Genomic DNA, 14,182 nt, shown 5'->3' with positions numbered 1-14,182 from the left:
TGGATTCTTACTACTGAGCACCCTCCCATCCCAAATCACAAGGACTTCTATTTTGATTAGATTTAAAATTAATGACTTTCTTTTAAATTAATTCATGAATATATATATATATATATATATATATATATATATATATATAGTAATTCTATTTAAAAGTTATTTAACAGTTGTATTTTGGCTGAAAAAATTAAGAGGAATTTCATATTTTGATTTTTGTAGGAGGATTTTGCTATACTGATGAAACTTTTATAAAACTAACAGGAAAAAAATGATAAACAGTTAAGCACTTCCTGTTAGAACAATAGGCTATTTCCTTTTTAAAAGTCTGTCACCCTTGTTGAGTGACAGAGTCTCCAGCTATTTTCAAAATCATTATTCTCAAGGCACTTCAGGTTAGTGCTGCATGGAAAAGTGTATTTTCTCTAAACTTCATGAGTTTGGCAAGATATTAATGACAGAAAAGAGGAATTCTGATTTACTTTCCTAATTTACACTTTTCACACTCATACCACCAATTCACCATTTGGAATAATGATTCTGTGGTGAAACAGAATACACTAGAGGCAGCTTCAGCTCCTTTTTCCTCCCTGGCTTCTGACTTACTTGGGTGGGAAAATGGCCAAAATTTAAAAAAAAAATGTAATAAAATAAAATGCTGTCTATTATCTCAGATATAGGTAATAGGTCTTCTCCAGGCCATAAAAATAGATGCATAAGAGCCGTGCCAGTAATGTGATATGTGTGGGTTTCTTTCCTCTTTTTTTAAAAAATTATCTCTGGCAACCAACCACTGGGATTTGACGCACGCGCGCGCGCGTGTGTGTGTGTGTGTAAGCATATTTAAACTCACACACTTTCTGTAATGAGAGTTTCAGTGTAGATTTTTTCTGCAGAATACCATTTGGTCCTACTAAGAATTATTTGTTCAAATGTTGGAGCGTTTGATTGAAAAATTCTTCTTAGATTTTTTAAAGGTAAGTAATATGATTTATTTTAATAAAAAGATTTCTATCTCCCAAATGATAAGAAATGACACTACTATATAAACATTCTTAAGAAGTCATGTAACAACAACAGAAAGTAGTTGCTGTTTTATTTGAGTCACTAGGCTTTATTTAAAATTAGGTTGGTGTTGTTGTCCAAGTTATCAATCTTCTACATTTTATGTTTAAAAAATACTAAAATCTTGTTTAGTGGTCAAAGACACTTCACTTTTTTCTGTTTAAAATGTTGTTTTTCTGTAAACATTTATTTGCTAATATTTTACGTGATTTACAATCCAATTAGGTTGTTGTGGAACTTTTATTACATACTTAGGCTGTTTAAACATGCTTTTAAATTTAAATCATAAATAAAAATCATCATAAACGAAAATCAGTATAGTAGGATTAGTTGTTATAAATTATTTGCCACTCTTATATCAACTTGCTCTCTAGTGTGCAGTTGTTAATTACCTGCTACTTTATATAGGCATTCGCTTATTTAACTCTCTATCTGAATTGCACAATTTTGGGTGAACTTGACTTTGTCTACATGGTTATATATAGTCTGTATTTGGATATGTTCTTATTAAATATTTTTAAATGAATAAGCATTGAAATTGCTCTGGGAATGGTAAATTATACTGATTCCAAATAATGATTCTAGATTTTATCACTAGCCCAAGTGTCAATTATATAAAATTTGGTAGCAGAATAAAAATAAACCAAAATTGATGGTTTGGGTTATTTAGGAAGCTTATCACAAATATCAGAAAATTATTATCTTGAATGATGATATCAAGTATAAACAAGAGATAAATCATCTTGAAGAAATTGAAAGTTTCAATTTAATTACAGTAAAAAATATATTTATAACTGTAAGTGGCATAAATTTTCTAGAATAAATCTCAGTTATTGGAATCGAGTAACATGTTGAAATATATTTTTTAATTGTTTGCATGTATTTTTCAGTTCAGTCCTATGTAATTTTATGTTATTAATGTCTTGTGAATGTAAAATCAATATTGCTTTTAATATTGGTTCACAAAATAACCAAAATAAATTTTTTTTAAGTTTCATCATATAGAGACTCTAGGGGTCCATTGAAATTTATAAAAGAAGAAATATGAAGACATTTTTTAATTTATCAGAGTCATTATTAAACCAGAAAAATATATCAGATATACAGTCTTCATATAATAAGTTAGGTTGGGATGAAAATCACAATTATAACTGGAGAGGGACTTGGAAAGGCTATGCTGAGAATTTTGTAGTTTACCTTAGAAATTATAGTTGCAACTCTTATTTCTTATGAAAATATTTGGCCATGTTTACTCAAACACATTTGAATCTTATGGATTTTTTGTTCCTGAAGAAACTAATTTTGTAGTTGTTTTCTGATTTAATTACAATGTGTTTTAGTTCACCAGCTTAAATCAGCTAAAAGTTTCCAGTGCCATTTTCTAACCTGGCAGCTTTCTGTTCATTTGAATGCTATTCTAAGTTTCTGTGTATAAAAAGAATAAAGCATCTCATCCAATTATATTATAACCTAAGTGTTTTGTAAATAATTATTTCTATTTGCAGAAACTAATATTATATTTAAATAACATTAAATATTCTATACATTTATCAGTTGTTTATGATAATGCCTGGTAAATGTGAACTAACATTATTCTATGGTGGTTTAATACAACATTTTATAACATTTCAAAGTAACAATAACATCTGCTATGATAGGAATTTGTATATATATCTCATTTAATTTTATTTGACATTTGCAACCTTATTTCATGTATAATATACCCATCATAGAGAAAGCTGAGTCAGAAAGTATAATATTAAGACTCAGAATTAAACCAAATTATTTGACTGCAGAGTCCAAAACCCTAACCATTACAAATCTTATAGTATCTTACTATTATAGTAGAGTTTGGGGTGGAATATAAATAATAGCATTCCTGTCTAGAGTCCAAAGCTTAAGGACAGCTCTAAACCTAAGCAGCTATGACTGTAATAATTTCAAAGCTAGAGTATTCCCTATAATCAAGTACTCCAAAGAGTATTCCAGAAGATAGGCTTGTTTCTAGATAGACCTTTTAATATATGAGGTCCAATATACTTAATGGTTTTCATTTTTTAAGACTACCATCAAAACAAGTTTTATATTGTAATATTTAAAAAGTACGATTTAGTGAAGTGTATTATTGTTTTATATTATACATTTTTCTATTATATATTTTTATCTCCACATATTCTGATAGAATGGAACTGTGCATAGAAATGACAAGGATCGTGTGGTAACTTCAATAAAAAAGGATGTTTGAAACCTATTAATCTAGTTTTCTAAAAACACTCTTCCGAGCACTTGGTTCTGTAGGGATGACTCCTTGGTCAAGTGAGGCATGGCTGGGACAGGAAACGGTCACAGTTTGTGCCCCGTGTTAACAGAATGGCTTTTCTTTGAACTATCTTTATATATTGGGCTTACATGTAAAATTTATTCTTTTATAACTTTATTATATTTTCCTTTATTTTATCCCCCTTATATCCTCTCTTACCTCCACCCTTCTTCCCCCTCCATAATCACCACACTCTTGTCCATGAGTTTTTTTTTCTTGTAAAATTTAATTTGGAAGAAGAATTCTATCTTTAAAACAGAAGTTTATGAAGTACTTATCTGAAGCCCTTATCTATCCACATGATAAATCATTACCAGGTTTAAAGGATTGACTTAAATCCATTTCATTTCACTTGGATTTGAATCTGAAACTTTACCAAGTCTGAGAAATCATGGCTGTGTCAACACACCTAGATGTGGTATAGGACAAGAGTGTGAAAAGGGCTTTAATTAATTTTAAAAGCTAATTTCCATCATTTATATCCAACGTGTTCAACTAATCAACCCCCTATGTAAAAGTTCAAAATGGGTTTTGTGAGCAGATACTATATTTATTAGGTGAGGAAGACTGTGTGTCAAAAGAATAACTGTGTGTAGTGAAGAACAGAGCTGTGTGGTTTTCTGTTTTAAGGAAATTGGAATGAAGGCTTACAAATAGAATAGGAAATTTGAGGTACTGCTCATTCATGAGTAAGAAAATGCCATTCAGATCCTGGTATTCATTTATGGTACAAGAACTCTTGCAATCTGAAACTTTTTAAGTTGTGTAGTTCACATCCCAGGAAATGTTGCCAGGCCGTATTTTTTCTGGGTGGAGTTTCTTAGAAAACAAAGCTTTATCTCACCTGGGAATAGAGTTCCTGAGAATGGGGATCTTCTGTCTCTCTGACGTATGGATTGGAAAGACTTCCGGTGGCTCTGTCTCTCAGCTTCTAGGACTAGGTTTTCAACATAGTGGAAAGGCATAATGATCATAAATTCATTCGAGATGTTCCAGGGGTTTGACAGTAGAAAAAGAAAAATTCTGTTCTTCTTTATTCCTTCATGGAAATCCCAAGGGAATAAGATGCCCTCACTAATTCTGCAAGAGGAATTGGATTATTATCTACCAACTGAGAAGATATAGCTTATTTTCCTATTTTCTTTGTTTCTCACAGAAGTTTCAGTAATAAGTTTTATTTTAGGTACGTGTGATTAATCTTTGCTTTCTATATGTAGGTACTTTAAGCAAGAAGCAAATTATTGCAGATACAAATGTCTATTCTATATAAAGGAAAAAATAATAATAAAGAATAAGAATCTCAAATTAGCAAGTGAGATAAACTACCTATTTTAATATGTAAAGAGCTGTGTTATTAAGAAAACCAAGTGCATAAGATAACATTCAAAATTTGCATGTTCTCAATATCTAACTTTGAAAGAAAAGTGGGAACAAACTACATTTTTTTTCTGAGAATAAACATTAGTGGAAAAGCCATTGAATGGAATGTGCTATTGGCCTGAACTTTTCCCTTATGTTCTCAGTACATGTATTACATAATATGTTTTGTTCTCCTTTGCCTCTGGTTAATAAAACTGACCGTAATTTTGTGGTATGAAGCATAAGGTTAAAGTGTAATTACAGTAGCTAACACTTAATTGCTCATGATGATATCAAGTTACTGAAGGATGATAAGTGAACCCAAGTTTGTCCAATATCTTGCTCATGCTTTGGAAAACAATGTTGGAAACTCACAACATGTTAACAAAAGTGGGTCAGTCTGAAAATCTGAATGAGATAAACTTAATCTCGTTCTCTTTCTTTCTCAAAAATATCAGTATTAAAGCAATGTCAAATTAATACCTGTATCTTTGCGTATGTATCATCCAGACTAGTGTTGGACTATAATAACTTTCTAAGCACATGACTCTACAGAATAAATTTCCCGACACTTCTGTTTTCTGATGAACCTGATTCAGCAGCAGTAGCTGTGTGCCTTTCACTTCAGTTTTCAGTTCACAGGAGGCAGAGTCTGCACAGTACCCAGGTGTCCCCATTCCTTGACATGTGCAGGCGCAGCGTCCTTAGTGGCCATAATGATGAGTTTTCAGGGTTAGAGAGGGAGGCATTGGAGAACATGTGCTGCTCCCTGGGTCCTGAAGTGGGTACTCTTGGGACTGTTTGCTCCTCGCAGAAACTCTTCCTTGTACTACAGGGAGCTGCTTTCATAAAAGAGGAAGATTCTGGATAAGTCAGATAGATTCACTACTACAGTTAGGCATAGAATCTGGAAAGGAGCAAATACATGTGCTTGTGTCTCTTTCAGCAACAACAAAATTGCAAATTTTAAATCATTTTATATTCCACTTGTCAGATTTGCAAATGACACTGATATTATATAATTTGTAGTGAAATTTATATAGAACATAAAATAGCTTTCCTAAAAGGATGACTTAATCTTTGAGTTGTATTTTTTTAAAAAAATTCATTATGTTATATTAACATAAAACTGGAAATTGACACTTGATTTCCTGTCTCAATTTTTAAATGGGCTTGCAAAGCCATAGGTTTCTGTGGGGATTGTCCTAGAGCATTCTGAAGGTGGAAAGGAGAGTGTCTGAGAAACCAAGTTAGAAATCAGATTCTCTGGGTTCCCACCACTGCTGCAATCATAAAAATTCTGTCTATTAATCTTCCATGTAAGAATTTGAGTGAAGACTGGATAAGCTGCTTAAGTAAAAAATTGATCTGATTTTAGCTCTTTTCTTTTCTTTACACAAGAGGAAAATAAGGTACAGAGTGATTAAAAGTTTTGCCCATGATCTCCTGTCAAGAGTGGCAAACCAGGTTTTGGTTTAATCTCTGACCTACTAATCTCAATTACACCAGGTTGGATGTCCGTATTTGATTGCAGCCATAGATTATAACTTGCAAATGAGCATTGGGGGATTGACTATGAAACAGGCTTTCAGTAAATTTTCCTTGATAAGCTATCTTGAATATGGTAATTTGTTTAAAGTACACAGAACAGCAGGATGATATCCTGTACTTAGCGATTACTATGGTTGTTTAAAATATTACGTTTCAAGAAAAAAATAAGGTGCTATACAGTTATACGTTGCAAGGAAATTCTACTTGATAAGATGCAGTCTTTTTATCAATTTTAAATAACTTGGTCTGTTGTATTATGACAAACCTGTCCAAAGCTGTAAGAGGTAGCATGTTGTATGATTTAGAGGGAAGGGAAAACTATTCTTCATACTTGACCTTCAAGCAATTAATAAAAAAACCAACCCCACTTGCTCAGTGAGATAAAATTCAACAGGAAAAGTAAACCACATGTTTAGGTTTTTGTAGTTTTCCATCCAAGAAACATGTGACACCAGTGACTATGCAAGTGTCTTAACTGCCAGGACTTCAGTGTGACTGAGTTTGTTGCATCCTGACTTACAGTGGAGGTATCCTAGGTATAAGGCATAAGTAAAGGCATATCACAATGGATAAGGAAAACCAAATAACATTGCCATGGAAAAATTTTGTAACACTTTTCTTCATTTTAGAAAAAAATTATATATTTCTCTTTTTCTTACCATTATTTTCTTAGCTATGCAAATAATATTCTTTTTTTAAAATAATTTTTTTATTTAATTCTTGTTCAAGTACAGCTTTCTGTCTTATAAATGGTTCCTTAAGTGGAAATAAATACTAATAAAATTGTAAGACTGGTAAAACTGATGTAAGAAAACTGTGGAGAGAAATCTGAGACCATAACAAAATGTAATTTTTATTATTACATTTACAGTGTTGACAAAAATATGCTGTCATGACTTTTTCTTTTTGTAGCCTGCATTCTGTTGGCATTTAAAATGTTGTTACAATGATAAAGCTCAGATGAATGTGGTTTCAGGTATTAGTAAGAAGTAATAAATTCTTATCAACCTTGTTACAAGAGGATTCATTCATTCCACCAATTGTTTTCTACAATCTGTATGAAATAGCCATATGGTAAAAAGAACAAAAATTGAGGAAGTGAAATACATACTGACAGAAACTAGTTTATTTTAATACATTGGCATGAATCAGTTGCCATGACAATATAAAGAATCTTGCAAATGAATATGTAAAAATTCTTTGAGACTATTAACAAAGTAATGCTTAGCATTAAACTACGCATATTTTCTTTGGATTCTTTGCACCTTTAATCTTTACAAAGGCAATTATTAACAATAAAATTGAAAGAACATTTCCTCAAAATATTTGTGTTTTCAACAATGCAGGAAACAACTTACGTATGAGGTCAGTAGTCATGAAATGGGATTTTCTTTCATAGTAATGATAGTCTGATATTAGTATTCTAGTATGAATTTTCTAATATTGTAGTTTTCCCAATTTACCCATCTTTTGTTTGTTTGTTTTAACAGATAGCTGACAAATGATTAAAAGAACTGGTTCTTTCTGAGACTCATCAGATCACTGTCTATAAAGTCCACATCTTTCTGTTCACTTGCAAATAAGGTACAGTAAACAAAAAGTCTTACCATACTTGCTTAGTTAGCACTTAGATGGAGAAGTCAACAGTCCCCCCACATTCGGTTTGTAGATCTCCAGGCAGGGTGTGGATGGCCACTGGAGCCGAGAAGCCAGATAGAGTGTGAGGATGCAACCAAATTTCACCAGCTGAGGGAAGATAGTTGAGGGTGAGAGTACAAGTAAGCATGTTGTCCTTAGATAAGACTTCAACATTACATATCCCTAAGAAGAAAGTTAAAGAGGAGAAGTTTTGAAGAGATGCTGTATCTGACATCTTTAGTTTCTACCACTGGTAGGTAGTAAAAAGCAAGAAAGGGGAGAACCTAATCTAGAAAAGCAGTTTCTCAAAACAAAAAGAAAAGTATGTGCTTATTGACAACTGGGAAAATAATCTGTTTCGGTAATATGTCTTTGAACTTTGATCTGTTTGTATTGATAGTCAAGCTTCTGCTTTATGATCTCTTTCTAATCACAGAACCAGAGCTCTTGGAAACCTGGGAGTTTACAAGAAGCAGGTGCTCAATATTAACTGTCCTCCTGAAGAAGAAAAATGGGCTGCGATCGTAACTGTGGGCTCATCAGTGGTGCTGTCATTGGCGCGGTTCTAGCTGTGCTGGGAGGCATTCTAATGCCCGTTGGAGACATGCTGATTGAGAACACAATTACCAAGGTACAAGTAAAAATTTTTTTTCCTCATTCTGATTCATTCTATCTTCTGTCCCTTATTTTCTTTGGGTACCTGTTTTATATTTCATAGTAACTGGCAACTTTGTGTCTTCAATACAAAAGTGATTATGAACCACCACAACGGTGCATGATAGAAAAATGTTCAAATTATAATGCATATTTACCAAGAATGAATTGCTGTCTTAAGTATAAATATTCAAATTCTGATACAAGCTATTAATAGGTACATAGGTTATTGAAGTCACTGTTTCTATCTGAAGAGTATGATGGCATGCTTTTTTTTTTTTGATGGCATGCTTTTGAATAAAAAAATAGGTAAGTGCATTTTGTGAGGGTACAAGTATAAACAGTAGATATACTTTGGTTAATACTGAGAAAAGTATATATCTATATTTATAATATATAACATAAATACATAAATACATATTATATAGTCACTGAAACATAATTGTATTTCATAATGAATCAGGAGTTTTTAGTAAAACTGGTAAACTATTTTTTATTTGGTAAACTGCTTTTTTATAATATTTGTAATAAAGCATGCTTGTCTTACAACTATTTCCTATTTTTAAAGCTTCATGTTTGACTCTCAGAAAATACTTTCAGAAGTGTTATATAGGGCATGTCCCAGTGTCTCTGCATCAAGCAGACTATAGTTGTAACTAAATTAGAGAGGTTTGCACCGCAAACTAAAATTTATTTCCTACCCTAGCTGCTTCTACTCAGTTTCACACTCACTAGTGTTAACTGGCGGAGGAAGGAAGACTAGGATAAGGACATACTGACTGCCGAAGTCCTAAACCAGGGATGGCGAGTTCACATGGCTTCTGAAGTTTAGAAACAGAATTAAAAATAAGAAATAAAAAAGGGAAGCTACAAAGAACAAGATAAAATGAATGGGAACTATTGTGAACTTGAGAATGTGTCCCTGCCTGAAGGCAGGTATGTTTCTTTTTTCAAAACATAATNTCAGGAGCTTTTAGTAAAACTGGTAAACTATTTTTTATTTGGTAAACTGCTTTTTATAATATTTGTAATAAAGCATGCTTGTCTTACAACTATTTCCTATTTTTAAAGCTTCATGTTTGACTCTCAGGAAATACTTTCAGAAGTGTTATATAGGGCATGTCCCAGTGTCTCTGCATCAAGCAGACTATAGTTGTAACTAAATTAGAGAGGTTTGCACTGCAAACTAAAATTTATTTCCTACCCTAGCTGCTTCTACTCAGTTTCACACTCACCAGTGTTAACTGGCGGGGGAAGAAAGACTAGGATAAGGACATACTGACTGCCGAAGTCCTAAACCAGGGATGGCGAGTTCACATGGCTTCTGAAGTTTAGAAACAGAATTAAAAATAAGAAATAAAAAAGGGAAGCTACAAAGAACAAGATAAAATGAATGGGAACTATTGTGAACTTGAGAATGTGTGCCTGCCTGAAGGCAGGTATGTTTCTTTTTTCAAAACATAATTCTGGCCAAATAAAATGTATCTGAGCACTGGCCTCAGCTCTCAGCCTGGTTAGATGTCAGTGGCCTAGACAGAGTGTTAGTTAGTAAGTAGACTGCACAATGGAGAACAATAAGATTTAAATCATAAAATGGGCCACACCTACCAACTCATACTGAACTTTCTGTTACTGCCAATGTCTTTATCTCCCTTACCCATTCATCAACACTTGGCATCTTGCTCTTAATAGAAATATAAATATTTATATTTATAAATATATTTCATCCATTATATTTCACTGAAGCATTGACTTAATTGACTAATATGAAGAATTAAATTTAAGTATAGTCATTCATCATGAAAAGTTATATTTTCTGATATGTCTTTTTTTAACTAAAATTATGAAGGTTTTAAAATTAAATCATCTCACTGTACCATTATACCTGGCATTTTACTATAAAGATAAAAATATAGGACATTTTTTAGGTTATGGTTCTTATGCTTGCATGATATACTTGCTCCATAATAATACAATCATTTCTGGCCTTTCTGTTGCTAACAAATTATAAATCTTCTGTACTATGAATTTCACTGAAAAAATATTAGAAATGGAATGTCATCTCCTTCTTTGGAATTCCTAATTTTCTTGATGTTACTTTTGATGTAGTTTGATAGAGACAGACAGACAATAGCGAGATAAAGCTTATGTAACGGTGTGATTGGGTGTTGTGTTTGCTGACTGCTCTGTAAACCATGCTCCCTTCGGGACTTCCTGTGGAGAAAGAACAGACTCAGTGTGCACATGAGCACACAGTCAGCAACTCCTCTTCTGGAATGGTCTCCAGAATAGAGGTATCACAATGATCTCCCACCGAACAGCGTTTTAGACTGAGAGTATTTGTTTCTGATATATAATTGTTGATCAGTAGCTAATTATTGATCATAATTTTTTCTTCCTTCAACAATATTAGTACATATAAACTCTCTGTTAGGTGGCATACAAGCTTCTAGCATCTATTTTAATTGTTGAGTATTTATTCCTATGTTCATAATAACCCTTAGAAAATAAGTTTTGAGGCATTAAAAATTTGCTTTGGTATAGGGACTAAAAGAATAAAATAACATTTTTTTCAACAAATTTAAGATTAAACTAGGGGGAAAGCATATTGTAAAAAATGTAGATACATGTGAGACTCTTAGAAATGAATTCTATAATGTGTAATATGGAAACATAAATGCTGTTTAGAAAGAGAACTTTCAGTGTATCAAATAGCTTCAGGAAGAAGGTGAGATTTGGGTTGGATTTTGAAGAACTGTAAAATTTTGAAAGTTCAGAGAAGGCTACAATTACAGGCATGAAAGGACTGATTAACGTTATGGAAAAGTTGTGAAAGTTCAGTTAAATATTGTGAAGAAGAAAGGAAGAATATAGAGGATGCACCAAAAATATGGGGTTAACATGGGATGATTAGAGAGACAATATTATGGGGTAAGATTTAAAATGCTTTGAACATGAGACAGAAGAATGTTTAATTATGTATAGGTAATCATCGTTGGTGTATGTTTTCTGGTAGGTGTGTAAGATGCAACAAAGCCCGCAGTTGGAGATCAATGTCATCAGATGGCTAGAATTTATTTAGTGCTGCTAAGAGTTTCATATGTATGATTTAGTAAAAGTTCATAAGTACTATAAGAAATTATTATTATTTTGCCCATTTTATAGTCACAAGACCTTAGAACAACTTGCCAGCTCACCTAGCCAAAAGGAGGAAGAATCAGTTTCCAAACCTAGCCGATCTCAGGGCAGAAACTAGATGATACAGCAGTCTTGTAGTACTCTACCTGGAATAGGAATGTGTTGGAAAGTAAGAAGACCCAACAGAGCGAAACAAGGAAGAACTATGTAGGGTGTGACCACTTTCAAGGAGCATATGTGACTCTCCTTTAATCTTCGCACATTCTGTAACAAAGCCAGTCTGTTCTGGTGGGATACAGAGCATAGAAAGAACTGACGGGTGGTGAGATGCAGTGGCTGTTTGAATGGAGGGACTAAGTTAGAAGAGAGAGGAGTAAAAACTACATGATACCCAGTCAAGTTACTGAGAGAAATGTACACCTTAGGAGACTACAACACAGAGATTTTATGAATAGTTTTGTATGAACATCAGTGCCTATTTCAAAGGGCAGAGTTCAGATAGATTTTACCATTACTGTACAGACTACAGATAAAACTGAATAGTACATTTGCTTGCCAGAGAGCTTGAATGTAGAGACAAAGGAGCAGAGAAATCACTATATGATTTGTGCGTAATTTGGTGGTTGAAGACAAAACGAAAAAGGGAAAGGAATAATTTTATATGAAAAAATAAAAACAAGAGTGTAATATTTTGGCAGCTAATAGGTAACCAGCACTCCAGGAAAGAGAATAAAATATACTCAGGCAGAAGAAAATTAAGGAAATGGTGGTTAAAACGTGGCCACTAAGATTTTGGAGTATAATTTCAGTAGGATAGGGTAAAAAAAGAGGGGGTGAAATAAAGAATAGAGTGTTTTCCTTTCTTGTTTTGAAATGAGGGCTTTCTGTGCAACTTTTTACAAGACCAAAGGGAATAGTATGAATCTAGGCTCTGGAAGAAGGAAGGGGTACAAAACTGAAATTTGAGAGAAGAATAAGTTCCAAAAACCTGTTAAAAATAGTTTACATTGTATCCCAACTATGTACCTTTTGACACAAGCCATTATCAGAATCCCTTCGATGATTAGGGTCTGTGGTCCCATTTACAACTGAGCCCGATTTTCATCTCACGTTTCTATTATCCATGTTGAGCTTGACAATTTTACTCATATAAAGATATTGGGACTGTTTCCTTTGCTTAAATAAGATTCTTTTCTTCTTCAGTATTACAAAGCTATATTTTTAATGAGACTGGAATATGCATCTGTTCAGCATATGGTAAAAGTCAAATGTCTGAATTAGGTACAAACTCAGAGAGCCAAGTGTCTTACACCAGCTTCAGCAGCACTTAGGTTAATGCTGCTGTTTTACGAATATCTCACACAAGTTTTCATACTGGTCAGGCTTTTGTTTACCATTAAAACTCATTGAAGATTATTTTCTTCATTTAATTAATAGCACATTGGAAAAGTTATTACCTGTACACATGCACCATTAAAAAGAATTAAAGTGTTTAATTGCAAAATATCAGAAAATCATCTTATATTGCTATTATTTATAAACTATAAAGTCAGAATTCTGTGGTATTTTCCAGTTCTAAAAGATGGCACTCTGACACTAGAATTTGAAATGGTCTGAAATAGCTCATTTTCCTTCGTGCGTGTGTGTTTTAATTTTCATCTAAGGATATGTTTATTGATTTGAGAGACATAAAGAGAGAGAGACATCAATGTGAAAGAGAAACATCATTTGCCTCCCATACAGGCCCCAAACAGGGATCAAACCCACAACCTAGGTCTGTTTGGTCTGACCAGGGACCAAACACACAGCCTTTGGAGGCACAGGGTACCTGCTCCAAGCAACTGAGCCACCCAGCCAGGGCCATACATATATTTTTCACTCGTTATTTACACGGAATGTTTTCTAGGGACTTTATGCTTTTTTTATGCATTATAGCAGAAAACCTTCTTATCAACATTCTCTCCTGTGGTTCTTAATAGACTTGTGTTGAGTCAGTATGTTTATGTGGCCTTGTTGGGGAGACTGAAAGTCAATGGCTTAAGCTCCCACAGATATGGAAACTACCAAGTCACTTCGAAAGAGGTCAAAGTTCTGCCACCACTTACAAGATAATCTGCCACTCAACTTTGTTCATATCGCTTGATAAAAATTTAGTAAATATTGTGTAACATAGATAATTTTAAGTAAATTTTAATTTAATTTCCCTATTATATTAACTATAGAACACCAAGAAGGAAATACATTTTTCTTTTTATTTATCTATTAGAAGACTAATATTCAATGATATCATCATTTAATTCTACCATCCTTTTCTTCTTCCAGTTCTTGAAAAGAATAACTTTTAGTAGCTTGTAATAACGGCTTAGTAAAGTAAATTAAAATAATAGCTGTTTATGTTTATAAAATGACTATAATTTTGAATCAATAGATCATATTTTAATGATATAAATTAATTTACAT

General features: G+C 33.0%; 1 protein-coding gene across 4 annotated transcripts in view; it reads left to right on the top strand.

The window, feature by feature from the left end:
- CD36 (CD36 molecule (CD36 blood group)) overlaps positions 1-14,182 on the top strand; it is an 81,542-nt gene that overhangs the window by 41,560 nt on the left and 25,800 nt on the right. For 3 of the 4 annotated variants that reach the window (XM_037066165.1, XM_037066164.1, XM_037066163.1), the window contains 2 exons: positions 7,783-7,876; positions 8,367-8,561. In XM_037066165.1, coding sequence (XP_036922060.1) covers positions 8,442-8,561 — 120 coding nt within the window. In that variant the 5' untranslated portion in view covers positions 7,783-7,876; positions 8,367-8,441. Of the gene's footprint in view, positions 1-893; positions 975-7,782; positions 7,877-8,366; positions 8,562-14,182 lie in introns of all 4 variants that reach the window. The other variant, XM_037066162.1, reaches the window with a different exon arrangement.

Source organism: Sturnira hondurensis, unplaced genomic scaffold (assembly GCF_014824575.4).
Source record: "Sturnira hondurensis isolate 20B ecotype Veracruz unplaced genomic scaffold, ASM1482457v3 Scaffold0016462, whole genome shotgun sequence".
NCBI classification, from domain to species: Eukaryota; Metazoa; Chordata; class Mammalia; order Chiroptera; family Phyllostomidae; genus Sturnira; species Sturnira hondurensis.
Note: the sequence above shows the minus strand (reverse complement) of the source record. Positions and strands in the feature narration are given on the sequence as shown.